At 64.3% G+C, this 27,356-nt stretch overlaps 1 protein-coding gene across 3 annotated transcripts; it reads left to right on the forward strand.

Annotated features, from left to right (window-relative positions):
* Positions 1 to 27,123, forward strand: MARK2 (microtubule affinity regulating kinase 2). Of its 3 annotated transcripts, none has more exons than XM_064737129.1 (19): positions 1 to 305; positions 6,889 to 7,062; positions 9,642 to 9,695; positions 9,807 to 9,855; positions 9,976 to 10,041; positions 11,196 to 11,266; positions 11,402 to 11,458; positions 12,855 to 13,091; positions 14,218 to 14,337; positions 15,515 to 15,614; positions 15,699 to 15,811; positions 17,424 to 17,550; positions 18,937 to 19,169; positions 19,852 to 19,949; positions 21,109 to 21,393; positions 23,180 to 23,206; positions 24,003 to 24,047; positions 24,982 to 25,363; positions 25,622 to 27,123. In XM_064737129.1, the coding sequence occupies exons 1-18, from the start codon at positions 249 to 251 to the stop codon at positions 25,331 to 25,333; spliced, it is 2,265 nt and encodes a 754-aa protein (XP_064593199.1). In that variant the 5' UTR covers positions 1 to 248; the 3' UTR covers positions 25,334 to 25,363; positions 25,622 to 27,123. The 3 variants fall into 3 exon arrangements, with proteins under 3 accessions (XP_064593199.1, XP_064593197.1, XP_064593200.1); XM_064737127.1 differs by lacking the exon at positions 25,622 to 27,123 and adding an exon at positions 25,431 to 25,537 and having other exon boundaries at positions 2 to 305; positions 24,982 to 25,372; XM_064737130.1 differs by lacking the exons at positions 23,180 to 23,206; positions 25,622 to 27,123 and having other exon boundaries at positions 11 to 305; positions 24,982 to 25,382.
* The last annotated feature ends 233 nt before the right edge of the window (positions 27,124 to 27,356 follow it).

Here is a 27,356-nt window from a genome sequence, read left to right on the forward strand (position 1 = left end):
CCGCCATGTTGGGAGCCGCGGGGCGCTGAGGCGGCGGCGGCGGCGTGAGGAGGCGGCGGCGGCGGCCGGGCCGGGCCGGGCGGACCCCGCCCGCTCCCCCTGCTCCTCTCCCGGCCCCCCAAATGCCGCTGGCCTGGCCCCCCCCCGCCCCCTGAGCTCCCCCGCTTCCCCTTCCCCCTCCCCGCACACCGCCTGCCGCGGCTTCCCCCTATCGCGATAGTCGCCGGCGGCGCGGGGGGGGGGCCGCCATGTCGAGCAGCGGTCGCAGCCCTTTGCCGACCGTCAACGAGAGGGACGCGGAACAGGTGAGGGAGGGACGGCGGCGATCGGGTGGGGATGGAGGGGGAGCCGCTTCCAGCGTGAGGGGAGAGGGGCGGCCGAGGGGGAAAAGGGGAATTTTGTGAGGGGAAGAGGCGACTGAGGGAGCCGGGGGGATTTTTGTGAGGGGAAAAGGGGGATCTGAGGGAGGAGAAAGGGCTTGAGGGGATCGTGAGCCGGTTTGTGAGGGGAAAAGGGGAGTTCGGGGTGGGTTTGTGAGGGGGAAAAGGAGCTCTGAGGGGCTCGGGGGCTGATTCGTGAGGGGAAAGGGGGGATACGAGAGGGTGAAAAGGACGATTGGGGGGTCCTGGTCCCGTCCATGCGGAAAAAATGGGAACTGAGTGGGTCTGAGGCGTTTGTGTGAGGGGAAAAGGGTCTTAGAGGGGCCTGAGTAATTTTGTGAGGTAAAAAGGGTGTTTGGAGGGGGACCTGGGCTGGTTTTTGAGGGGAAAAAGGGGAATCTGAGAGGGAAAAGGGGGTAACAGAGTCTGGGGTTGTTCTGTGAGGGGAACCGGGGGTTCCGTGCCCGGTTTGTGACAGCAAAGGGGATCCTGGGCCGCCCTGAGAGCACTAAAAAGGGTCTGGGGTCTGTGTGTGAGGGGGAAGCGAGGCCTGAAAGGGATTTGAGAGATTTTGTGAGGTAAAAAAGAGTGTTTGACGGGAACCTGGCTGGGTTTTTGAGCGTAAAAAGGGATCTGAGAGGGAAAATAATGGAGTGTAAAGGGGTCTTGGGACATTTTTGGGAGTGGAAAAGGAGATCCTGGGGTGGTTTATGTGGAGAAAGCAGGAGATTTGGGGGGATCTGGATCCCTCTGTGAAGGAAGAGAGGGACTGAAGGGGTTTGGGATTGTTCTGTGCGGGAATTGGGGGCCTCGGGGCCCCTCTGTGAGGTGCAAAAGGGGGGTCCGAGGGTCTCCCAATTCCTCTCTTCCCCCTCCATGAGGGACCCCGGGGTCTCCCATAGCCCAAAGCCTCCTGTGGGTTGGGGGGTCCTGAGCCATGGCCCCCTTTGGGGCCAGGTTTGGTGTGGGGAGCGTGCTCTGGGATGATCCCCTCCCCAGATTTTGGGGTCCCGTTTTGGGGTTCCCTTTGGGGCAGCAGTGGGGGTTTGTGTGCACAACCCCAGATTTTGGGGTCCCATTTCAGGGTTCCCTTTAGGCCCAGTAGTGGGGATTTGTGTGCACAACCCCAGATTTTGGGGTTCCCTGCACCAGTGGGGGTTTGTATGCACAACCCCAAATTTAGGGGTCCCATTTCGGGGTTCCCTGCACCAGTGGGGGTTTGTGTGCACAACCCCAAATTTAGGGGTCCCATTTTGGGGTCCCCTGCACCAGCGAGGGTTTGTGTGCACAACCCCACATTTAGGGTGAGGGGCTCAAGCCGTGCACCCCACATGTAGATGGGCAAGCAGGGGGGTCCCAGCCCCCCCCCCCCCCATTGAACCCCCAGGCTCTGGGATCCGCTATGGGGTGACAAGTTTGGGGTGTCATTGTGTCCCCCCTAAGCTGCATGGCTGCACGCTCGGGGCTGTGGGGGCGTCAGCCCACCCCCTTCCCCTTCCCCACCCCCTTCCCTTCCCTTCCCTGCTGCGCCCCCCCAAACCGGGGGGGCTGTGGGGGCGGCGGCAGCGCTGCCTCGGGCTGGGGGCCCTCCCCGGGCTTTGGGGGGGCTCTGAGGGGTGAACCCCCCCCCAAATTCCTCCTGTTCTGACCCCTGTGAGCATGAACCAGGTCCCCTCGGGGTGGGGAATTTGGGGCTCACCCCCCCCTTTGGTGTCTGGGGTGTGAGGGGGTTCCCTTTGGGGGGGCTCTGAGGGTGAACCCCAATCTCCTGTTGACCCTGTGAGCTGACAGCCCTCCGGTGGATGGGTCCCCCTTGTGGTCTGGGGTGTGAGGGGGTTTCCTTTGGGGGAGGGGTGAACCCCCCAATTTGTATGAGGGCCCCCTCGGTGGGAGGGGGTACTTGGTCTTGTAGGGGGGGGTGTTCCCCATTTGGGGGGGGCTTGAGGGTGAACCCCCCCAATTCCTCCTGTTCTCACCCCTCTGAACAAGGCCAGCCCCATCCAGGGTGGGAATGGGGGGGTTCACCCCCGTTGTGTGTCTGGGGTGTGAGGGGGTTTCCTTTGGGGGGGTTCCCCATTTGGGGGGGCTCTGAGGGGTGAACCCCCCCAATTCCTCCTGTTCTGACCCCTGTGAGCGGGGAACAGCCCCCCCCCCCTTCCCAGTGTTTGGAATTTGGGGTTCACCCCCCGTTTGTCTGGGGTGTGAGGGGGTTTCCTTTGGGGGGGTTCCCCATTTTGGGGTGAATTTGGGGGTTTTTGGGGTCTCTCTGTGCCCCCAGCTCCCGTCGTTGCCGGCAGACCCCGCTGCTGGCTCAGCCCTTTTGGGGAGCACCCGGGGGGCTCCTCAGCCCCCCCAGCTGTGTGACACCCCCATTCTGGGGGGACATTTTGGGGAGTTTTTCCCCGTGGTGTGACCGTGGAGCCCCCAGAGCCGGGCAGTGACCCCAGCGGGCGCGTGGGGGCACAGGTGGCCTCGTGTCGGTGTCCCCAAAGCCAGGACAAGGCGGTGCCAGCCGTGCCGTGCCCGTGGCCGTGGCACCGAGCCCCCTCTCCTCGTTCTGGGTGCTTTCCCTTTTATTTCTCCGCTGTTATGTAACGCCAGAGGAAAATTATTCCTGGCTGGGAGATTTGGGGAGGGGGCGGCAGCGCCGCGCGGGGGGGGCCGCGCATCCCCCCCAGCCCCACAGCCGAAATCGGGGGGTCCTTCCCTGCCCCCCCACAGCCCCCAATCCTCCCTCACACCCAGCCCGAGCTGCTGGGCTTGGAGAGAAAAAAATATCTTCAAAAATGCCTAAATTTGGCTGACATTTGAGCGGCGCCGCACGAACCGGCGCTGGCTGCCACCGCCGAGCCGAGCCGGGGTCCCGGGGACACCTCAGGGCTGCTCCCAGTGCCACCAGTGGGCACCAGGGCTGCTCCCAGTGCCACCAGTGGGCACCAGTTTGGGGCTGGGGACACGAGGGACCGCTCCCAGTGCCACCAGTGGGCACCAGTTAGTGCTGGGGACATCAGGGCTGCTCCCAGTGCCACCAGTGGGCACCAGTTTGGGGCTGGGGACACCAGGGCTGGTCCCAGTGCCACCAGTGGGCACCAGGGCTGCTCCCAGTGCCACCCGTGGGCACCAGTTAGCGCTGGGGACACCAGGGCTGCTCCCAGTGCCACCCGTGGGCACCAGTTGGGGCTGGGGTCACCAGGGACTGCTCCCAGTGCCACCAGTGGGCACCAGTTAGTGCTGGGGACACCAGGGCTGCTCCCAGTGCCACCAGTGGGCACCAGTTAGTGCTGGGGACACCGGGCTGCTCCCAGTGCCACCAGTGGGCCCCAGTTAGCGCTGGGGACACCAGGGCTGCTCCCAGTGCCACCAGTGGGCACCAGTTTGGGGCTGGGGACACCAGGGCTGCTCCCAGTGCCACCAGTGGGCACCAGTTTGGGGCTGGGGACACCTCAGGGCTGCTCCCAGTGCCACCAGTGGGCACCAGTTAGTGCTGGGGACACCAGGGACCGCTTCCAGTGCCACCAGTGGGCACCAGTTGGGGCTGGGGACACGAGGGACCGCTCCCAGTGCCACCAGTGGGCACCAGTTAGTGCTGGGGACACCAGGGCTGCTCCCAGTGCCACCAGTGGGCACCAGGGACCGCTCCCAGTGCCACCAGTGGGCCCAGTTTAGGGCTGGGGTCACCAGGGCTGCTCCCAGTGCCACCTGTGGGCTCCAGTTTGGGGCTGGGGTCACCAGGGACCGCTCCCAGTGCCACCAGTGGGCACCAGTTGGGGCTGGGGACACGAGGGACCGCTCCCAGTGCCACCTGTGGGCACCAGTTAGTGCTGGGGACACCTCAGGGCTGCTCCCAGTGCCACCAGTGGGCACCAGTTTGGTGCTGGGATCCCAGTGACACCCCAGGGACCGCTCCCAGTGCCACCAGTGGGCACCAGGGCTGCTCCCAGTGCCACCAGTGGGCACCAGTTTGGTGCTGGTGGCATCGGCACCTCCCAGCACTGGGATCCTCACACCTGCCTGGTGACATCATGGCGGCTCTGGTGACATCACTGCTGGGCCAGTGACATCACTGCTGCTGTGGTGACATTGTGCCAGTTGCGGTGACGTCACTGCTGGGGTGGTGATGTCACTGCAGCTCTAGTGATGTCAGTGCTGGGGCAGTGACATCATGGCGGCTCTGGTGACATCACGGCTGGGCTGGTGATGTCACTGCTGGGCCTGGTGACATCACCACAGCCGCGGTGCCATCCCTGCAGCCTCAGCACTGACACTGGTGCCGCCATTGCGGTGGCCATTGCAATGGGAATTCCAATAGGAATTTCAGTGGCCGTTCCAATGGGAATTCCGGTGGCCGTGTGGCCATTCCGGTGGCCATTCCAATGGGGATTCAGTGGCCACCCCAGTGTCCATCCCGGTGCCCATTCCCCGTTCCCATCCTCCTGGCCCTGTCCCCACCTCCACCCCAATGTCCATCCCGGTGCCCATCCCGGTGCCCGTTCCCCGTTCCCATCCTCCCGGCCCCGTCCCCACCTCCACCCCAATGTCCACCCCAATGTCCATCCCGGTGCCCATTCCCCGTTCCCATCCTCCTGTCCCCGTCCCCACCTCCACCCCAATGTCCACCCCAATGTCCACCCCAATGTCCATCCCGGTGCCCATCCCGGTGCCCATTCCCCGTTCCCATCCTGCTGGCCCTGTCCCCACCTCCACCCCAATGTCCACCCCAATGTCCATCCCGGTGCCCATTCCCCGTTCCCATCCTCCCGGCCCCGTCCCCACCTCCACCCCAATGTCCATCCCGGTGCCCATCCCGGTGCCCGTTCCCCGTTCCCATCCTCCCGGCCCCGTCCCCACCTCCACCCCAATGTCCATCCCGGTGCCCATCCCGGTGCCCGTTCCCCGTTCCCATCCTCCTGGCCCTGTCCCCACCTCCGCCCCAATGTCCACCCCAATGTCCATCCCGGTGCCATTCCCCGTTCCCACCCTCCCGGCCCCGTCCCCACCTCCACCCCAATGTCCATCCCGGTGCCCATCCCGGTGCCCGTTCCCCGTTCCCATCCTCCTGGCCCTGTCCCAATGTCCATCCCGGTGCCCGTTCCCCGTTCCCACCCTCCCGGCCCCGTCCCCACCGGGCCAGCCCCCCCGTCCCTCCCTGCCCGGTTTCCCGGTTCCCGCCCCGTTGCTCCCCGCCCCGCCGCTCCAGGTGTTCCCCGGCCCCACCCGCGCTGTCCCGCTGCGGCCTCAGCCCCAACCGGTCGGGCCGGTCCCCGCTCGCTCCTTCCCTCCCTCCCTCCCTCCCGGCGCTCCGCCGTGCCCAGGGTGAGTCCCCTCGTGGGGCGGTCGGGCGGGCTGGGGAAACTGAGGCACGAGGGGGCTCCGCGGCCGCCGGTACCGAGCGGCGCCACCGGGAGCACCGCGGCCTCCCCAGTGCCCCGTTCCCCCAGCACGGTGCCGCGTTTGCCGCGGGTTTTGGCCATCAGAGGAAATACCGGAATACCCCGGGGGGGTTTGGGGGGTTCTGGTGCCGCGGCCCCGCCCGGGCTTTGGGGGGGCTCCGGTGTCGGTGCCGCCTCAGAGGAGCCCGAGCGAATCCCGGCAGCGCGGCCAGATGGCTCCGCACGCTCCCGCCCCGTTGCCACGGCAGTTTTTTGGCAGGAATTCCCGTTTTTCCTTCACTTTTCCCACAGCACCGCGCTGGGCTTTGGGGGGAGGGGGGGAAGCTCCGGTGTGTCCGTCCCCCCCCACCCCACCCCACCGGGCCCCAAACCGGCGCCTTCTCGCCCCAAATCTCGGGGTTCGGTTGCGCCATCGCCGGCGCCTCCCCCGTGGCTTCCGCCGGCGGTTTCCTTCCCACGGAGGGGGAGCGGGGGCGCCCCGGCTGTGCCCCCACGCAAACCGACCCGGACGGGGTTCGGGGGGCCCCGCGTCCCCCGGGTGGCACCGGGCACGGGGGGGGGGCTGGCTCGGGCTCCCGCCCGCTCACGCGCTCCCGTTATCTCCGGTGTCACCGGAGCGCTGACAGCCCCGGCCGGCGGCGGCTCGCTCGCTGTCCCCGCCAAGGGAACACCCCCAAAGTGTCCCCGAGGCCCGGGTGAGCTTCGGGGGGCCCCGCGGCGCCTTTTGGGGTGCGGGAAAAGGGAATTTGTGCCCGATTTGATTTTGCCTTGGGCTGGGTGTGAGCTCTGTGCAGGGGTTTGGGGTGAAATCGGGGGGTTTGGACACTTCGGGAGAGGAGCGAGGCGGGGTGGCCGCGTCCCCTGGCGGGCAGGGGTGACACGGGTGACACGGGTGACACACACGGCGCTGTCCCCTCGCCACCCTGGCGGCCCAGCCCGAAACCGCCGCGCTTGCGTCAGGTATCGGGGGCGGCTCCCGGCCGGGCCGGGCCGGGCGCGGCTCCGCCGCTCCGGACTTCGCTCCCGGCTCCTCCCGGGGCCCGCCGGGATCCCGGGGCGCCGCTGCCCGGCCCCGGCTGATCGCTCGTCCCCTCGCTGTCCCCTCGCTGTCCCCGCAGCCCGGCGCCGTGGAGGGCAAGGGCGGCGGCAAGGCCAGCATGCTGCGGGGCCGCAACGCGGGCACGGCCGCCGAGGAGCAGCCCCACATCGGCAACTACCGGCTGCTCAAAACCATCGGCAAGGGCAACTTCGCCAAGGTCAAGCTGGCCCGGCACGTCCTCACCGGCAAGGAGGTGAGTGGGGCCCTGCTCCTGCCCGGGGACAGCGCTGGGGGTGGCACTGCGGGGACAGGGACACGGTGGGACTGTGGGGACACCGTGTGGGGATGGGATAAGCCCATGGGTGACACCGTGTGGGGATGGGGCAAACATGGGTGACACCGTGTGGGGATGGGATCAGCCCATGGGTGACACCGTGTGGGGATGGGGCAAACATGGGTGACACCGTGTGTGGGGATGGGGCAAACATGGGTGACACCGTGTGGGGATGGGATAAACATGGGTGACACCGTGTGTGGGGATGGGACAAACATGGGTGACACCGTGTGTGGGGATGGGATAAACATGGGTGACACCATGTGTGGGGATGGGACAGACATGGGTGACACCGTGTGTGGGGAAGGGATAAACATGGGTGACACCGTGTGTGGGGATGGGACAAACATGGGTGACACCGTGTGTGGGGAAGGGATAAACATGGGTGACACCGTGTGTGGGGATGGGATCAGCCCATGGGTGACACCGTGTGTGGGGATGGGACAAACATGGGTGACACCGTGTGTGGGGACAGGATGGGCTCCTGGGTGACACCGTGGCACAGGGACAGGCTGTGTCCTGTGGGTGACACCGTGTGTGGGGACAGGATGGGCCTGTGGGTGATACCATGACACAGGGACAGGGTGGGCCCATGGGTGGCACAGGGACAGGCTGTGTCCTGTGGGTGACACCGTGTGTGGGGATGGGATCAACCCATGGGTGACACCGTGGTGCAGGGACAGGATGGGCCCTTGGGTGATACCATGACACAGGGACAGGATGGGCCCATGGGTGACACAGGGACAGGATGGGCCCATGGGTGACACCGTGACACAGGGACAGGGTGGGCCCATGGGTGGCACAGGGACAGGCGGTGTCCTGTGGGTGTCACCACAGTGTGGGGATGGGATCAACCCATGGGTGACACCGTGGTGCAGGGACAGGATGGGCCCTTGGGTGATACCATGACACAGGGACAGGATGGGCCCATGGGTGGCACAGGGACAGGCTGTGTCCTGTGGGTGTCACCACAGTGTGGGGACAGTTCTGGGTCCTGGTCCTTTGCCCCAGCAGTGCCACCACAGTGTGGGGACAGTTCCTGTTGTCACGGTGCCACCCTGCTGCGGGCACAGCTTTGTGTCCTGGTCCTTGCCCTGGGAGTGCCACCGTGGCCCAGGGGTGGCTTCCTGTCCCCAGCCGAGAGTGCCACCGCGGTGTGGGGACAGCTCTGGGCTCCTGCGGGTGGCACCACAGGGACAGGCTGGTGTCCCCGTCCCATGGGTGGCACCACAGGGACAGGCCTGGTGTCCCCGTCCCATGGGTGGCACCACAGGCCTGCTGTCCCTGTCCCATGGGTGGCACCACAGGGACAGGCTGCTGTCCCTGTCCCATGGGTGTCACCACAGGCCTGCTGTCCCCGTCCCATGGGTGGCACCACAGGGACAGGCTGCTGTCCCTGTCCCATGGGTGGCACCACAGGGACAGGCCTGCTGTCCGTGTCCCATGGGTGTCACCACAGGCCTGGTGTCCCCATCCCATGGGTGGCACCACAGGGACAGGCCTGGTGTCCCCGTCCCATGGGTGGCACCACAGGGACAGGCTGGTGTCCCCGTCCCATGGGTGGCACCACAGGGACAGGCTGGTGTCCCTGTCCCATGGGTGGCACCACAGGGACAGGCTGGTGTCCCTGTCCCATGGGTGGCACCACAGGCCTGCTGTCCCTGTCCCATGGGTGGCACCAGAGGGACAGGCCTGGTGTCCCCATCCCATGGGTGGCACCACAGGGACAGGCCTGGTGTCCCCGTCCCTTGGGTGGCACCACAGGGACAGGCCTGCTGTCCCTGTCCCATGGGTGTCACCACAGGCCTGGTGTCCCTGTCCCTTGGGTGGCACCGTGCTGTGGGGACAGCTCTGGTCCCTGCCCTGGGAGTGCCACCTGGCACAGGAAGGAGCTTCCTGGTGCTCAGCTGGGACTGTCACCGTGCTGTGGGGACAGTTGTTGTCCTGTGGGTGTCACCATGCTCTGGGGACACTTCTGGGTCCTGTTCTGTGCCCCAGGAGTGCCACCATGGCACAGGGATGGTGCCAAGCTCTTGGTCCTCATCCCATGAGTGCCACCAGGGTGTGGGGACAACCCTGTCCCATCCTTCAGAGGTGCCACCAGGGTGTGGGGACAGCCCTGGTGTTGGTTCTGTCAACTTCTCTCTCATCCCATGAGTGCCACCACGTTTTGGGGACAGCCCTGGGGACGGTCCTGTCACCTTCCCTCTCACTCTGGCAGTGCCACCATGGTGTGGGGACAGCCCTGTCCCATCCCTCACAGGTGCCACCACGTTTTGGGGACAGCCCTGGGGACGGTCCTGTCACCTTCCCTCTCATCCCATGAGTGCCACCACATTTTGGGGACAGCCCTGTCCCCCTGCCCCTCCCCTCACAGGTGCCACCACGGTGTGGGGACAGCCCTGGGGACAGTCCTGTCCCCTTCCCTCTCATCCCATGAGTGCCACCAAGTTTTGGGGACATCCCTGGGACCCCCTGACCCCGCTGTCCCCCCACAGGTGGCCGTGAAAATCATTGACAAGACGCAGCTGAACTCGTCCAGCCTGCAGAAGGTGAGGGGCTGTCGCCTCGGGGACAGGGTGACAGCCGAGTTTGGGGTGACAAATGGGGGATTGTCCCCTCTGACACCCCCACAACCCCCCCTGACCCCGTCCCTGTCACAGCTCTTCAGGGAAGTGCGGATCATGAAGGTCCTGAACCACCCCAACATAGGTGAGACCCCCAAAACCCCCTCAGATGCACCCCAACCCTTTTGGGGGGGGTCCCTCACCCCTTTGGGGGTGTCCCCCACTTTTTGGGGAGGGGTCTCCAACCCCCCTGCCCCCCTTGCAGTGAAGCTCTTTGAGGTGATCGAGACGGAGAAGACGCTGTACCTGGTCATGGAGTACGCCAGCGGGGGTGAGTGGGGGGTCCTGGGGGATTTGGGGGGTCCTGGGGGGTCTGGGGGGGTCACAGGGATTGGGGGCCAACCTTGGGGTGCCCCTCAGCCCCACCCTGTGCCCCCCAGGTGAGGTGTTCCATTACCTGCCGTGGATTTGGGGATTTTTTGGGATATTTTTAGGGGATATTTTGGGATATTTTGTGGGAATGTTTGGGATGATATTTTGGGAATGTTTTGGGATATTTTTGGGGTTTTTTGGGGTGTCCTGACCCAGGTGTGTCCCCCCAGGTGAGGTGTTTGATTACCTGGATTTGGGGATATTTTGGGATATTTTTGGGTTTTTTCTGGGGTGTCTTGACCCAGGTGAGGTGTTCCATTACCTGCCGTGGATTTGGGGATATTTTTGTGATATTTTTAGGGGATATTTTGGGATATTTTCTGGGGATGTTTAGGATTGTATTTTGTGAATGTTTTGGGTTTTTTGTTTTTTTTTTTTTAGGGAATATTTGGGATGATATTTTGTGAATGTTTTGGGGTATTTTGGGGGATGTTTTAGGTTTTTTTTGGGGTGTCTTGACCCAGGTGAGGTGTTCCATTACCTGGTGTGGATTTGGGGATGTTTTGGGATATATTCTGGGAATATTTGGGATGATATTTTGTGAATGTTTGGGGATATTTTGGGATATTTTGGGGTGTCCTGACCCAGGTGTGTCCCCCCAGGTGAGGTGTTCGATTACCTGGATTTGGGGATATTTTTGGGGGATGTTTTGGGATATTTTCTGGGAATGTTTGGGATGATATTTTGGGGATATTTTGGGATATTTTGGGGTGTCCTGACCCAGGTGTGTCCCCCTCCAGGTGAGGTGTTTGATTACCTGGATTTGGGGATGTTTTGGGATATTTTCTGGGAATGTTTGGGATGATATTTTGGGAATGTTTGGGATGATATTTTGTGAATGGGGATATTTTGGGAATGTTTGGGATATTTTGGGGTGTCCTGACCCAGGTGTGTCCCCCCCCAGGTGAGGTGTTTGATTACCTGGATTTGGGGATATTTTGGGATATTTTCTGGGAATGTTTGGGATGATATTTTGGGGATATTTTGGGATGATATTTTGGGGATATTTTGGGATATTTTGGGGTGTCCTGACCCAGGTGTGTCCCCCCCCAGGTGAGGTGTTTGATTACCTGGTGGCCCACGGGCGCATGAAGGAGAAGGAGGCGCGGGCCAAGTTCCGACAGGTCTGGGGGGGGGTGATGCCCTTGGAGCCCCCCCAAAAGGGTTGGGGACCCCCCCTGGTGTCCCCAATGGGGCTGGGGGTGTCCCTGTGCCCCCCAACCCGGGCTGGGCCCCCCTGACACCCCCCTGTCCTGCAGATAGTGTCGGCCGTGCAGTACTGCCACCAGAAATTCATCGTGCACAGGGACCTCAAGGTGAGCAGCCCCCGCTGGGACCCCCGAAACGGCATCGGGGACCCCCAGAACAGCCCTGGGACCCCCGAAACGGCACCTGGGACCCCCAAAACAGCACCCTGACAGACCTGGGACCCCCAGAACAGCCCTGGGACCCCCAGAACAGCACCCAGACACCCCTGGGACCCTCAAAACAGCCCTGAGACCCCCAAAACAACACCCAGACAGCCCTGGGACCCCCCAGAACAGCACCCTGACAGCCCTGGGACCCCCAGAGTGACAACCAGACACCCCTGGGAGCTCTGGGGAGATAGCAGAACCCCCCGACCCATCCCTGAACCCCCCATGGGGACCCCAAAACCACCCATGGGGACCTCAAACCAGCCGAGAACCAACACTCAAGTCCCATCCCAGTGTCCCTGTCCCCAGCAATGTCCCCATGTCCCCACTGTCCCCAGGCCGAGAACCTGCTGCTGGACACTGACATGAGCATCAAGATCCCATCCCAATGTCCTCATTGCTGTGACCATGTCCCCATTGGTGTCCCCAGGCCGAGAACCTGCTGCTGGACACTCAGATCCCATCCCAATGTCCCCATTCCTGTGACAGTGTCCCCCCAATGTCCCCATGTCCCTGATGATGTCCCCAAATGTCCCCAGGCCGAGAACCTGCTGCTGGACACCAACATCGAGATCCCATCCCAGTGTCCCCATTGCTGTGACAATGTCCCTATTGGTGTCCCCAGGCCGAGAACCTGCTGCTGGACACCAACACCCAGATCCCATCCCAGTGTCCCTGTCCCTGATGATGTCCCCATGTCCCCATTGGTGTCCCCATTCCTGTGACCATGTCCCTGTCCCTGATGATGTCCCTGATGGTGTCCCAATGTCCCCATTGGTGTCCCTGATGGTGTCCCCATGTCCCCATTCCTGTGACCATGTCCCTGTCCCTGATGACGTCCCCATGTCCCTGATGGTGTCCCCATGTCCCCATTGGTGTCCCCATTCCTGTGACCATGTCCCTGTCCCTGACGATGTCCCCAAATGTCCCCAGGCCGAGAACCTGCTGCTGGACACCAACATGAACATCAAGATCCCATCCCAATGTCCCCATCCCAGTGTCCCCATGTCCCTGACGATGTCCCCATGTCCCCGTTGGTGTCCCCAGGCCGAGAACCTGCTGCTGGACGCCAACATCGAGATCCCATCCCAGTGTCCCTGTCCCAATGTCCCCATTCCTGTGACAGTGTCCCCATGTCCCTGATGGTGTCCCCATGTCCCTATCGGTGTCCCCAGGCTGAGAACCTGCTGCTGGACGCCGACATGAACATCAAGATCCCATCCCAGTGTCCCTGTCCCAATGTCCCCATTCCTGTGACCATGTCCCTGTCCCTGATGATGTCCCCAAATGTCCCCAGGCCGAGAACCTGCTGCTGGACGCCGACATGAACATCAAGATCGCCGATTTCGGCTTCAGCAACGAGTTCACGTTCGGGAACAAGCTGGACACGTTCTGCGGCTCGCCGCCCTACGCCGCCCCCGAGCTCTTCCAGGGCAAGAAGTACGACGGGCCCGAGGTGGACGTGTGGAGCCTGGGGGTCATCCTGTACACGCTGGTCAGCGGCTCGCTGCCCTTCGACGGCCAGAACCTCAAGGTGGGGTCACCATGGGGGTTTGGGGTCCCCATGGGTGGTTTAGAGGTCCCTGGTGGTGGTTTTGGGGTTCCTATGGGTGGTGTTGGGGTTCCTATGGGTGGTGTTGGGTGGTGACCATGGGTGGTTTTGGGGTCCCCATGGGTGGTTTGAGGTCCCTGTTGGTGGTTTTGGGGTTCTTATGGGTGGTGTTGGGGTCTCCATAATGGTTGGGTGGTGACCGTGGGTGGTTTTGGGGTCACCATGGGTGGTTTTGGGGTCTCCATGAAGGGTTTGGGGTCTCCATGATGGTTGGGTGGTGACCATGGGTGGTTTAGAGGTCCCTGTTGGTGGTTTTGGGGTCCCTGTTGGTTTGAGGTCACTGTGGGTGGTTCTGGGGTCTCCATGATGGTTGGGTGGTGACCATGGGTGATTTTGGGGTCACCATGGGTGGTTTGAGGTCACTGTGGGTGGTTTTGGGGTTCCTATGGGTGGTGTTGGGTGGTGACCATGGGTGGTTTTGGGGTCCCCATGGGTGGTTTAGAGGTCCCTGGTGGTGGTTTTGGGGTTCCTAAGGGTGGTTTTGGGGTCTCCATGATGGTTGGGTGGTGACCATGGGTGATTTTGGGGTTCCTATGGGTGGTTTTGGGGTCTCCATGATGGTTGGGTGGCGACCATGGGTGATTTTGGGGTCCCCATTGGTGGTTTGAGGTCACTGTGGGTGGATTTGGGGTTCCTATGAGTGGTTTTGGGGTCTCCATGAAGGGTTTGGGGTCACCATGATGGTTGGGTGGTGACCATGGGTGGTTTAGAGGTCCCTGGTGGTGGTTTTGGGGTTCCTATGGGTGTTTTTGGGGTTCCCACGGTGGTTTTGGGGTTCTCAGAGGTGGTTTTGGGGTTCCCACGGTGGTTTTGGGCTTATAATTGATGGTTTTGGGGTTCCCATGGTGGTTTTGGGGTGTTTTGGGGGTCTCCATGGTGTTTGGGGGTGTTTTTGGGGTTCCCACGGTGGTTTTGGGGTGATTTTGGGGTTCCCATTGTGGTTTTGGGGTGATTTTGGGGTTCCCACGGTGTTTTGGGGTGTTTTTGGGGTGCCCACGGTGTTTTGGGGGTGTTTTTGGGGTGCCCACGGTGTTTTGGGTGCCCCCAGGAGCTGCGGGAGCGCGTGCTGCGGGGCAAGTACCGCATCCCCTTCTACATGAGCACCGACTGCGAGAACCTGCTCAAGAAATTCCTGATCCTCAACCCCACCAAGAGGGGCACCCTGGAGGTGAGGGGACCCCAGCTGGGCCTGGGACCCCCAACTTCGCCCTTGGACCCCCAACATCATCCTGGGAGCCCCAACATCGCCCTGGGACCTTCTGGGGACCCTCAACATCGCCCTGGGACCCCCAACATTGTCCTGGGAGCCCCAACTTGGGCCTGGGACCTTCTGGGGACCCCCAACTTCGTCCTGGGACCCTCAACTTCATCCTGGGACCTTCTGGGGACCCCCAACATTGTTCTGGGACCCCCAACATTGTCCTGGGATACCCAATGGCACCCCAGGATTGTCCGGGGACCCCCAACTTCATCCTGGGACCCCCAATGGCACCACAGGATTGTCTGGGGACCCCCAATGGCACCCCAGGGTCTTCTGGGGATCCCCAGCATCATCCTGGGACCCCCAACTTCATCCTGGGACCCCCCAGTGGCAACCCAGGATTGTTTGGGGACCCCCAACATCGCCCTGGGATCTTCTGGGGACCCCCAACTTCATCCTGGGACCCCCAATGGCACCCCAGGATCTTCTGGGGATCCCCAGCATCATCCTGGGACCCCCAACTTCATCCTGGGACCCCCAGCATGGTTCTGGGAACGTCTGAGCCCCCCTAGATCACCCCAAAACCCCCTGGGGACCCTCCCTGGGGTTCTCTCCTGTCCCCAAAGTGTCCCCAGAGGTGACCCCGGCCCCGCTGTGTCCCCAGCAAATCATGAAAGACCCCCAAGTTCATCCTGGGACCCTCAGCGTGGTTCTGGGAACCTCTGAGCCCCCCTAGAGCACCCCAAGCCCCCCTGGGGACCCCAGAGTGTCCCCAGAGGTGACCCAGCCCCCGTGTCCCCAGCAAATCATGAAGGATCCCCAAGTTCATCCTGGGAACCTCAGAGCCCCCCTAGAGCACCCCAAATCCCCCTGGGGACCCCAGAGTGTCCCCAAAGTGTCCCCAGAGTGTCCCCAGAGTGTCCCCAGAGTGTCCCCAAAGTGTTCCCAGAGGTGACCTGGCCCCGTGTCCCCAGCAAATCATGAAAGACCCCCAAGTTCATCCTGGGACCCCCAGTGTGGTTCTGGGAACCTCTGAGCCCCCCTAGAGCACCCCAAATCCCCCTGGGGACCCCAGAGTGTCCCCAGAGTGTCCCCAGAGTGTCCCCAAAGTGTCCCCAGAGGTGACCCGCCCCCCTGTCCCCAGCAAATCATGAAGGACCGCTGGATGAACGTGGGCCACGAGGACGACGAGCTGAAGCCCTACATGGAGCCCGTGCCTGACTACAAGGACCCCCGCAGGACAGGTGGGACCCCCGGGCACCCTGGGGACACCCTGGGGACACCCCGGTGTCCCTGGCACCCCCCCTGAGGGCGCTGGCACCCCCCAGAGCTGATGGTGTCCATGGGCTACACGCGCGAGGAGATCCAGGAGTCGCTGGTGGGGCAGAAGTACAACGAGGTGATGGCGACGTACCTGCTGCTGGACCACAGGAGCTCCGAGGTGGGGACACTGGGGACACTTTGGGGACATTGGGGACACATTGGGGACATTGGGGACACACTGGGGATGGCAGGGACACAGGGGGATGGCAGGGATATGGGGGGACACAGGGGGATGGCAGAGGTACAACGAGGTGATGGCGACGTACCTGCTGCTGGACCACAGGAGCTCCGAGGTGGGGACACTTTGGGGACACTGAGGGGTGGCAGGGACACTGGGGACATTGGGGACACACTGGGGACATTGGGGACACTGGGGGGATGGCAGGGAATGGGGGGACACAGGGGAATGGCAGAAGTACAACGAGGTGATGGCGACGTACCTGCTGCTGGACCACAGGAGCTCCGAGGTGGGGACACTGGGGACACTCTGGGGACATTGGGGACACACTGGGGACACACTGGGGACACATTGGGGACACACTGGGGGGATGGCAGGGACACGGGGGGACACAGGGAGATGGCAGAGGTACAACGAGGTGATGGCCACGTACCTGCTGCTGGACCACAGGAGCTCCGAGGTGGGGACACTGGGGACACTCTGGGGACATTGGGGACACTGGGGATGGCAGGGACACTGGGGGACAGCGGGGACACTGCAGGGGACAGGGGGACCACAGGGAGGGAGTGTGGAGAGCACGAGGGGCCAATGAGAACATGGGGACAAAGAGGGGACATGGGGACACTGGGTGGGACAGGGTGACACTGGGAGGGTCATTGAGATGAACAGGGGACATGGGGACAGTGAGGGGACACGGTGACAAGGACACATTGTGATGGTGCAGCGTCATTGAGATGTGAGGGGACACGGGGACACTGAGGTGACACGGGGACACAGGAGCAGGGAGGGACACGGGCAGGGACAGGGGACACCGAGAGGGTGGGATGGGGACACGGGGACAGCGTTCCCTGCATGCCCTGTCCCCCGTGAGCCTGTCCCCAGCTGTCCCCATGCTGTCCCCAGCTGTGCCATGGTGGTGGCACGTCCCTGCCCCTGCCTGGTGGCTGTCCCTGTGTCCTGCCATGTCCCCAATGTCCCCAGCTGGACGACAGCCTGTCCTTGAAGCCCCGCATGTCCCAGTGTCCCCATACATGTCCCCAATGTCCCAATGTCCCCATACATGTCCCCATACATGTCCCCAATGTCCCCAATGTCCCCCTGTCCCCAGCTCGATGACAGCCTGTCCCTGAAGCCCCGCGTGTCCCCATGTCCCTGTACACGTCCCCAATGTCCCCAATGTCTCCCTACATGTCCCCAATGTCCCCATACATGTCTCCATGTCCCCATACATGTCCCCATACATATCCCAATGTCCCCATGTCCCCAATGTCCCCAATGTCCCCAGCTCGATGACAGCCTGGCCCTCAAGCCCCGCGTGGCCCCGTGTCCCTGTACATGTCCCCAATGTCCCCATACATGTCCCCAATGTCCCCAATGTCCCCATACATGTCCCAATGTCCCCATACATGTCCCAGTGTCCCCAATGTCCCCAGCTCGATGACAGCCTGGCCCTCAAGCCCCGCGTGTCCCAATGTCCCCGTGTCCCCAATGTCCCCGTGTCCCCATACATATCCCAATGTCCCAATGTCCCCAATGTCCCCAATGTCCCCAGCTCGATGACAGCCTGGCCCTCAAGCCCCGCGTGGCCCCGGAGGTCGCCAACAGCTCGGGCCCCTCCCCCGCGCACAAGGTGCAGCGCAGCGTGTCAGCCAACCCGAAACGGAGAGTGAGCGACCAGGGTGAGACCCCAGACCCAAATAACGGCATAGGGACCCCAAACGGAGAGTGAGCGACCAGGGTGAGACCCCAGACCCAAATAACGGGATAGGGACCCCAAACGGAGAGTGAGCGACCAGGGTGAGACCCCAGACCCAAATAACGGGATAGGGACCCCAAACGGAGAGTGAGCGACCAGGGTGAGACCCCAGACCCAAATAACGGCATAGGGACCCCAAACGGAGAGTGAGCGACCAGGGTGAGACCCCAGACCCAAATAACGGCATAGGGACCCCAAACGGAGAGTGAGCGACCAGGGTGAGACCCCAGACCCAAATAACGGGGACAGGGACCCCAAACGGAGAGTGAGCGACCAGGGTGAGACCCCAGACCCAAATAACGGCATAGGGACCCCAAACGGAGAGTGAGCGACCAGGGTGAGACCCCAGACCCAAATAACGGCATAGGGACCCCAAACGGAGAGTGAGCGACCAGGGAGACCCCAGACCCAAATAGGGGACAGGGACCCCAAACGGAGAGTGAGCGACCAGGGTGAGACCCCAGACCCAAATAACGGGGACAGGGACCCCAAACGGAGAGTGAGCGACCAGGGTGAGACCCCAGACCCAAAATAGGGGATAGGGACCCCAAACGGAGAGTGAGCGACCAGGGTGAGACCCCAGACCCAAATAACGGGATAGGGACCCCAAAGGAGAGTGAGCGACCAGGGTGAGACCCCAGACCCAAATAACGGGATAGGGACCCAAAAATGGGGACACAGGGACCCCTAAATGGGCTCAGAAACCGAAACGGAGAGTGAGCGACCAGGGTGAGACCCCAGACCCAAATAACGGCATAGGGACCCCAAACGGAGAGTGAGCGACCAGGGTGAGACCCCAGACCCAAATGGGGACATGGGGGGTCTGGAGCTGTGGGTGGGTGCCTCCCTCAGGACCCTCAGGGGGCCGTTTTGGGGCTGTTTTGGGCCGGTTTTGGGTCCATTTTGGGGGCGGTTTTTGGGGTGGTTTGGGGCTGGTTTTGGGCTGGTTTCAGGTGGATTTGAGGGCAGTTTTGGGGTTGGTTTTGGGGCACTTTTGGGGTGGTTTTGGGTCCATTTTGGGGCCAGTTTTGGGTCACTTTTGGGATGGTTTGGGGGCAGTTTTGGGGCACTTTTGGGTCGGTTTTGGGTCCACTTTGGGGACGGTTTTGGGGCGGTTTTTGGGGTGGTTTGGGGCCAGTTTTGGGCTGGTTTCAGGTGGTTTTGAGGGCGGTTTTGGGGGTGGTTTGGGGGCAGTTTTGGGGCGGTTTTGGGGCCGTTCCGTGTGACCGCACCCCCAGTGATCAGCGCGTGAAGGGAGTGGGGGTCTCCCCGTGGGACCCCCGCCCTGAGCGCCCCTCCCTCCCCCCAGCCGGGCTCTCCATCCCCACCTCGGCCTCGTACTCGAAGAAAACGCAGGCGGCCAACGCCGAGAACAAGCGGGGAGGAGGAGGAGGAGGAGCGGGAGGAGGAGGAGGAGGAGGAGGAGCCGGGGAGGAAGAGGGCGGCGGGGGCGGGGGGCGCCGCGCGGGCAGCACGGCCAAGGTGCCCCCGAGCCCCCTGCCCGGCCTGGAGCGCTCCAAGGGCACCCCCTCCCCATCCACGGTCAGTGCCGGACGGGGGGCGGGCAGGGGGCACCCCAAAACCTGGGACACCCCCTAAATTTGGGGAGGGGGGCACCAACACCTGGAACCCCCCTGGATTTGGGGAGGGGGGTCCTCAACACTTGAACCCCCTGGATTTGGGGAGGGAACCTGGAACCCCCCTGGATTTGGGGAGGGGGGTCCCCAACACTTGAACCCCCCTGGATTTGGAGGAGGGGGGAACTGGAGACCCCTGGATTTGGGGTGGGGGGTCCCCAACACCTGGAACCCCCCTGGATTTGGAGGAGGGGGGGACTGGAGACCCCTGGATTTGGGGAGGGAACCTGGAACCCCCCTGGATTTTGTGGGGGGGTCCTCAACACTTGAACCCCCCTGGATTTGGGGAGGGGGGACTGGAGACCCCTGGATTTGGGGAGGGGGAACTGGAGACCCCTGGATTTGGGGAGGGGGTCCCCAACACCTGGAGACCCCTGGATTTGGGGAGGGGTCCCCAACACGTGAACCCCCCCAGATTTGCCCTCAGCCCCTGCAGGGGTGCCGATGGGGGGGGTCCATCCCCGGGGGTGGGTCTGGGGTCTCTGGGTGCCCCGTGCCGGCTCCCCCGGTCCCGTGGGTGCTGTTTGGGGGTTCGGGGACCCCCGTGCCCCCCCCCAGCCCCCCATTTCCGTGCCCCCTCCCCACAGAACAGCGTCCTGTCCACGGGCACCACGCGCAGCCGCAACTCCCCCCTGCTGGAGCGCGCCAGCCTGGGCCAGAGCTCGCTGCAGAACGGCAAGGACAGGTGGGGACCCCTCCCCAGGGACCCCCGGCCTGCCCCCCAACATGGGGGGGGTACTGGGGGGAGTGGGGTGGAGATGGGGGTGGGTGATGCCCCCCAGACCCACATTGCTGCATTCACTGGGGGCTGGGGAGGGTCCCAGATTCACACAGGGGGGTTTTGGGGGGGTCTCAGAGACAGCAGTGTCCCCCATTTTAGGGTCTGGGGGTGTCCCTGGGTATCAGGGGGGCTCTGGGGGGTACTGGGGTGGAGATGGGGGGTGGGTGATGCCCCCCAGCCCCCAATTTCTGCATTCACTGGGGGCTGGGGAGGGTCCCAGATTCACACAGGGGGGTTTTGGGGGGCTCTGGGGGGGTCCCAGGGACAGCAGTGTCCCCCATTCAGGGGTCTGGGGGTGTCCCTGGGTGTCAGGGGGGGTCTCAGGGCTGTCCCCCACCCCATGCCCCCCATTCGGGGGGGTTTCCCTGGGTCTTTGGGGGGACTTTGGGGGAGTTCCTGGGGGCAGCAATGTCCCCATTTCAGGGGTCTGGGGGTGTCCCTGGGTGCGATTGGGGGGGCTCAGGGGCTGCAGCGTCCCCCATTCAGGGGTCTGGGGGTCTCGGGGGTCCCAGGGCTGTCCCAGGGTCTCAGGGGCGGTCCCAGGGCTGTCCCAGGGTGTTGGGGGTCCCAGGGGCTGCAGTGTCCCCCATTCGGGCTCTGGGGGTCCCAGGGGCTGCAGTGCCCCCATTCAGGGCTCTGGGGGTCTCAGGGGGGTCCCAGGGCTGTCCCAGGGTGTCGGGGGTCTCAGGGCTCTGGGGGTCTCGGGGGTCCCAGGGGCTGCAGTGCCCCCATTCGGGGCTCTGGGGGTCTCAGGGGGGTCCCAGGGCTCTGGGGGTGTCGGGGGTCCCAGGGTCAGCAGTGCCCCCATTCAGGGCTCTGGGGGTCCCAGGGCTCTGGGGGTCTCGGGGGTCTCGGGGGTCTCAGGGGCTGCAGTGCCCCCATTTGGGGCTCTGGGGGTCTCGGGGGGGGTCCCAGGGCTCTGGGGCTCTGGGGGTCTCGGGGGGGTCCCAGGGCTGTCCCAGGGTGTTGGGGGTCCCAGGGACAGCAGTGTCCCCCATTCGGGGCTCTGGGGGTCTCGGGGGGGTCCCAGGCTGCCCCTCACCCCCTGTCTGTGCCCCCCCAGCGCTGCCCCCCCCCGGGTCCCGGCCGCCTCCCCCTCCGCTCACAACGTCAGCCAGGGCGGGGGTCCCGCCGAGCGGCCCAGCTTCCCGCGGGGGGTCTCGAGCCGCAGCACCTTCCACGCGGGGCAGCTGCGGGCGCCCCGGGACCCCCGGGACCCCCGGGACCCGCTGGGCTACGCGCTGCCCCCCGGGCTGCCCCCGCCCGCCTCGCCCTCGGGCGCCAGCCAGGGCCGGCGCGCGCCCTCGGCCAGCCTGTTCAGCAAGTTCACCTCCAAGTTCGTGCGCAGGTGAGCGCCCGGCCGGCCCCCGGCACCCATGGGTGCCATGGGGTCCCTCTGTCCCCTGGTGTCACCCATGGGTGCCATGGGGTCCCACTGTCCCTGGTGTCACCTCAGTGTCACCCATGGGTGCCATGGGGTCCCACTGTCCCCTGGTGTCACCCATGGGTGCCATGGGGTCCCACTGTCCCCTGGTGTCACCTCAGTGTCACCCGTGTGTGCCCCGGGCTCCCACTGTCCCTCAGTGTCACCCATGGGTGCCCTGGGCTCCCACTGTCCCTGGTGTCACCTCAGTGTCACCTCAGTGTCACCCATGGGTGCCATGGGGTCCCACTGTCCCTCAGTGTCACCCATGGGTGCCATGGGGTCCCACTGTCCCTTGGTGTCACCTCAGTGTCACCCGTGTGTGCCCCAGGCTCCCACTGTCCCTCAGTGTCACCCGTGTGTGCCCTGGGCCGGCCCCGCAGCACCCATGGGTGCCATGGGCTCCCACTGTCCCCTGGTGTCACCTCAGTGTCACCTCAGTGTCACCCATGGGTGCCATGGGGTCCCACTGTCCCTGGTGTCACCTCAGTGTCACCCATGGGTGCCCCAGGCTCCCACTGTCCCTCAGTGTCACCCGTGTGTGCCCCGGGCTCCCACTGCCCCTTGGCGTCACCCATGGGTGCCATGGGGTCCCACTGTCCCTAGTGTCACCCGTGTGTGCCCTGGACCGGCCCCGCAGCACCCATGGGTGCCATGGGGTCCCTCTGTGCCCTGGTGTCACCTCAGTGTCACCTCGGTGTCACCCATGGGTGCCATGGGGTCCCACTGTCCCCTGGTGTCACCTCAGTGTCACCCATGGGTGCCATGGGGTCCCACTGTCCCTGGTGTCACCTCAGTGTCACCCGTGTGTGCCCCGGGCTCCCTCTGTCCCTGGTGTCACCCATGGGTGCCCCAGGCTCCCACTGTCCCTCAGTGTCACCCATGGGTGCCCCGGGCTCCCTCTGTCCCTGGTGTCACCCGTGTGTCCTCCCCGGTGTGCTCTGGGCTCTCACTGTCCCCTCCTGTGTCCCTCGGTGTCCCCTCGGTGTCCCCTCGGTGTCCCCCCACTGTGCCCTTTGTGGTTTGTTCCCCTCTGTGTGTCCCCCCTCGGTGTCCCCCCCTCGGTGTCCCCTCTCAGGGCTCCCCGGTGTCCCCTCAGGTCCCTTCTGTGTTTGTGTCCCCTCAGGTGTCCCCTCGGTGCTCTCAGGGTTCCTCTGTTCTGCTCCTCCCTCCGTGTCCCCTCCTGTCCCCTCAGGGACCCCCCCATGGCCCTCAATGTCCTTGGATGTCCCTTTGGGACCCCCAATGTCCCCCCCAGTTCCCTTGGGACCCCCCCATGTCCCTCCTGTCCCTTTGGGGATCCCCAATGTCCCTGAATTGGGGCCCCCCCCAATGTCCCCTCCTGTCCCTGAAATGGGGACCCCCAATGTCCCCCCCAGTTCCCTTGGGACCCCCCATGTCCCTCCTGTCCCTGAATTGGGGATCCCCAATGTCCCCCCCTGTCCCTTTGGGGACCCCCAATGTCCCCTCCTGTCCCTTTGGGGCCCCCAATGTCCCCCCCATGTCCCCTCCTGTCCCTTTGCCCCCCCCCATGTCCCCTCTGTCCCCGGGTTGGGGGTGTTGGTGCTGCTCCCCCCCCCCCGGTCCCCTCCCGGGGGTCTCTGGGGGTTTGGGGGGGGGGGAGGGGTCTCTGGGGGGGAGGGGGTGGCTCTGTCCCCGCCCCCTCCCCTCCCCCCCCCAACGCCCCCTTCTCTTCTGTTTGTCTTTGTAGAAATCTGTCTTTCAGGTTTGCCAGAAGGTAGGGCAGCGCCGGACCCCGCATGGCACCCCAAAAACACACCCAGGGACCCCCAAAAACACCCAGGGACCCCCAAAAACACCCAGGGACCCCCAAAAACACCCCAAAACCCCCCCAGAGACCCCCCAAAACACCCAGGGACCCCAAAAACACCCCCAGAAACACCCCAAAAACACCCAGGGACCCCCAGAAACACCCAGGGACCCCCAGAAACACCCCAAAAACACCCCAAAAACACCTCAGGGACACCCCAAAAACACCCCAGAGACCCCCCTAAACACCCCAGAAACACCCAGGGACCCCCAGAAACACCCCCAGGGACCCCCAGAAACACCCCCAGGGACCCCCAAAAACATCCCAGGGACCCCCAGAAACACCCCAGAGACCCCCAAAAACACCCCAGAGACCCCCCTAAACACCCCAAAACCCCCCCAGAGACCCCCAAAAACACCCCCAGAGACCCCCAAAATCCCCTTAAAACCCCCCCCAAAAACCCCCAGGGTACCCCCAAAACCCCCCAGAGCCTTCCAAACCCCCCCAGACCCCCCAAACCCCCCCAGATGCCCCAGAAAATCCCCCCAGAGCCCCCCAAACTCCCCCCCGGCCCCTCCCCAGAGCTGCACGGCCCCGCATGGCGCCCCCTCCCCGTCCGTCCGTCCGTCCGTCCGTCTGTCCGTGTGTCCCCCCCCGTGTGTCCGTGTGTCCCCCCCGGGGGTGGGGGAGGGGATGGGGGAGGGGCTGTGCCCCCCCCCCCCCCCCCCAACGCTGAGCTGGGCTCCCCCTTTTGTCTCCCGAGGAACCCCCACGAGCCCGAGAGCAAGGAGAGGGTGGAGACCCTCAGGTGAGTGGGGACACCTTGGGGACACCTTGGGGACACCCTGGGGACACCTGGGGACATCTGGGGACATCCCTGGGATCCTTGTGACACCCTTGGGGACACCCTGGGGACACCTGGGGACACTTTGGGGACACCTTGGGGACATCCCTGGGGACACCTTGGGGACACCTTGGGATCCTTGTGACACCCTTGGGGACACCTTGGGGACATCCCTGGGGACACCTTGGGGACACCTTGGGGACATCCCTGGGGACACCTTGGGGACACCTTGGGATCCTTGTGACACCATTGGGGACACCCTGGGGACACCTGGGGACACCCTGGGGATACCTTGGGGACACCTGGGGGCTGGGGGCACCCCTGTGGACACCTTGGGGACACCCTGGGGATACCTGGGGGCATTTTGGGAACACCCTGGGGACATCTGGGGACACCTGGGGACACCTGGGGACATCCCTGGGATCCTTGTGACACCCTGGGGGACACTTTGAGGATACCCTGGGCCCCAGTGGATACCCCAGATACCCTCAGGATATCCCAGACCCCCCTAACCCCCATTTTTCCCCCCTAACCCTGTTTGTCCCCCCCCAGACCCGCAGTGGGCCCCGACAAGGACCCCCCTAACCCCCATTTTTCCCCCCTAACCCCATTTCTCCCCCCAGACCCGCGGTGGGCCCCGACAAGGGCCCCCATTTTTCCCCTCTAACCCCCCGTTTTTCCCCCCAGACCCGCGGTGGGCCCCGACAAGGACCCCCATTTTTCCCCTCTAACCCCCCGTTTTTCCCCCAGACCCGCGGTGGGCCCCGACAGGGACCCCCCCAACCCCCATTTTTCCCCTCTAACCCCCCATTTGTCGCCCCCAGACCCGCGGTGGGCGCCGACAGGGACCCCCAGGACCCCTCTAACCCCCCATTTGTCTCCCCATTTTTCCCCCCAGACCCGCGGTGGGCCCCGACAAGGACCCCCGCGACGCCGGGCGCGACGCCAAGCCGCGCTCGCTGCGCTTCACGTGGAGCATGAAGACGACGAGCTCGCTGGAGCCCGGGGAGATGCTGCGCGAGATCCGCAAGGTGCTGGACGCCAACAGCTGCCGCTGCGAGCCCCAGGAGCGCTTCGTGCTGCTCTGCGCCCACGGCGCGCCCGGCCACGACTCCTTCGTGCAGTGGGAGATGGAGGTGTGCAAGCTGCCCCGGCTCTCGCTCAACGGCGTCCGCTTCAAGCGCATCGCCGGCACCTCCATGGCCTTCAAGAACATCGCCTCCAAGGTGGCCAACGAGCTCAAGCTCTGAGCCACGGCGGGGACGGCTGGGGCAGCCGCCGAGCTCCGGGGACACGGACATGGTGCGCATGGTTGAGCCTGCCAGAGCCAGGAGCGCCATGGAGCTCGGACACGGACACGGTGACCTGGGAGCGGCCATGGAGCTCCGGGGACATGGACACGGTGACCCAGGAGCGGCCATGGAGCTCCAGGGACACGGTGACCCAGGAGCAGCCATGGAGCTCTGGGGACACGGACACGGTGACCCAGGAGTGGCCATGGAGCTCCAGGGACACGACCGGTGACCCGGAGCGGCCAGGAGCTCCGGGGACACGGACACGGTGACAGTGACCCGGGAGTGGCCGTGGAGCTCCAGGGACACGGACACGGTGACCCAGGAGTGCCTCCAAGGTGGCCGTGGAGCTCAAACTCTGAGCCACACGTGTGTGCTGGGGACATGGGGTGGCCATGGAGCTCTGGGGACATGGACATGGATACCCAGGAGTGGCTCCAAGGTGGCCATGGAGCTCCATGGACATGGACATGGAGAGCCAGGAGTGGCCATGGAGCTCTGGGGACACGGACATGGACACGGTGACCTGGGAGTGCCTCCAAGGTGGCCACGGAGCTCAAGCTCTGAGCAACGGATGGGACAGTGGAGTCACCTGGGGACAGCTGGGGTGGCCACGGAGCTCTGGGGACACGGACATGGAGATCCAGGAGTGGCCACCAAGCTGCGGCTCTTGGGGACACGGCCACGGCCACCTTGGAGCTCTGGCTCCTGGGGACACCTCAGGGCTGTCACTCCTGGGGACACGGCCACGGCCACCTCGGGGCTGCGGCTTTTGGGGCACGGCCACGGTGACCTGGCTGTGGTGACCTGGCTGTGGTGACCTGGGAGTGCCTCTGGGGTGGCCACGGAGCCACGGACACGGTGGGGACACCCACGGGGGGACACGGGGGCTCCAGGATGGACCTGGGGGCTCCAGGATGGACCTCGAGCCTGTCCAGGCCTTGGTGGGCACGTCCTGGATGGAGCCAGGAGCTCCTGGGGTGGACCTGGAGCTCCTGGATGGACCTGGGATGGAGCCAGGAGCCCTGGATGGAGCTGCTGTGGGGTCCAGGAACAGCCTGGATGGACCTGGGACCTCCAGACGGATCTGGGGGAACTCGGGGCTGAACCTGGGAGCTCCCGGGGTCACCTGGCTGGACCTTGTGGGGGTCCAGGTGACCATGGGGACACCTGGATGGAGCTGAGACCGCCTGGGGACACCCGGGGCCATCCTGTGGCATCATGGGGACATCCTGGGACCCCTTGGGGACATCCTGGTGGCACCTTCTGGGGAGGCTCATTGGGGACAGGAGAGGTGGCCCAGGGCCCTTCTGAGGGGCCCGGGGACATCCCGGGGGGCTCAGGGCACGCGTGGGGACATCCTGGGGGTCCCTGAGCCTTACGGGGGACACGGGGACACTCCGGGGGTGGCCTTAGGGGGGGTGGGGGTGTCCCCTCCCCCCTGCCGGTGTCCCCCTGCCCCTCCCCCCCCCTTGGGGACAGAGCTGTCCTTGCCCCTCCCCCCAGGGCTGACCCCGCCCCCCAGGGCTGCCCCTCCCCCCGCACTCAGGAAGGCCCCGGTATGGGTGGGGGAGGGGCGGGGCCGGGGGTGGGGCCTCCCTTCCCCTCCCCCCATTTCTGTCCTGCTGTAGCCCCGCCCCGGGCACCGCCCCTGGGCGCGGGGACACTCCGGGGGGAGGGGCCAAGCCCAGGCCACGCCCCCTCTGCGTTGGATTTTCCAGGTTCTGATTAAAAACTTTCCAGAAAGATCCGCGGGCTCCGAGTGGTGCTGGGGGGCCGGGCCCAGTAAAAACCAGTGATCCCAGTATGGAACAGGACTCCAGTAAACGTGATCCATATGACAGGATTCCAGTAAACCAGATCCCAGTATGGAACAGGGATCCCAGTAAAAACCAGTGATCCCAGTATGGAACAGGGATCCCAGTAAAAACCAGGGATCCCAGTACGAACCAGTGCTCCCAGTCTAAACCATTGCTCCCGC

This window comes from Zonotrichia leucophrys, unplaced genomic scaffold (genome assembly GCF_028769735.1).
Source record: "Zonotrichia leucophrys gambelii isolate GWCS_2022_RI unplaced genomic scaffold, RI_Zleu_2.0 Scaffold_34_1600103, whole genome shotgun sequence".
NCBI classification, from domain to species: domain Eukaryota; kingdom Metazoa; phylum Chordata; class Aves; order Passeriformes; family Passerellidae; genus Zonotrichia; species Zonotrichia leucophrys.

What these genes read in the sequence shown, in the direction of transcription:
- MARK2 (XM_064737129.1), top strand. Translation starts at nt 249, where the DNA reads ATGTCGAGCAGCGGTCGCAGCCCTTTGCCGACCGTCAACGAGAGGGAC. An exon ending in ACGGAGAGTGAGCGACCAGG is followed by an intron (nt 17,551 to 18,936) that starts GTGAGACCCCAG and finishes CCCTCCCCCCAG; the next exon opens with CCGGGCTCTCCATCCCCACC. An exon ending in CTGCAGAACGGCAAGGACAG is followed by an intron (nt 19,950 to 21,108) that starts GTGGGGACCCCT and finishes GTGCCCCCCCAG; the next exon opens with CGCTGCCCCCCCCCGGGTCC.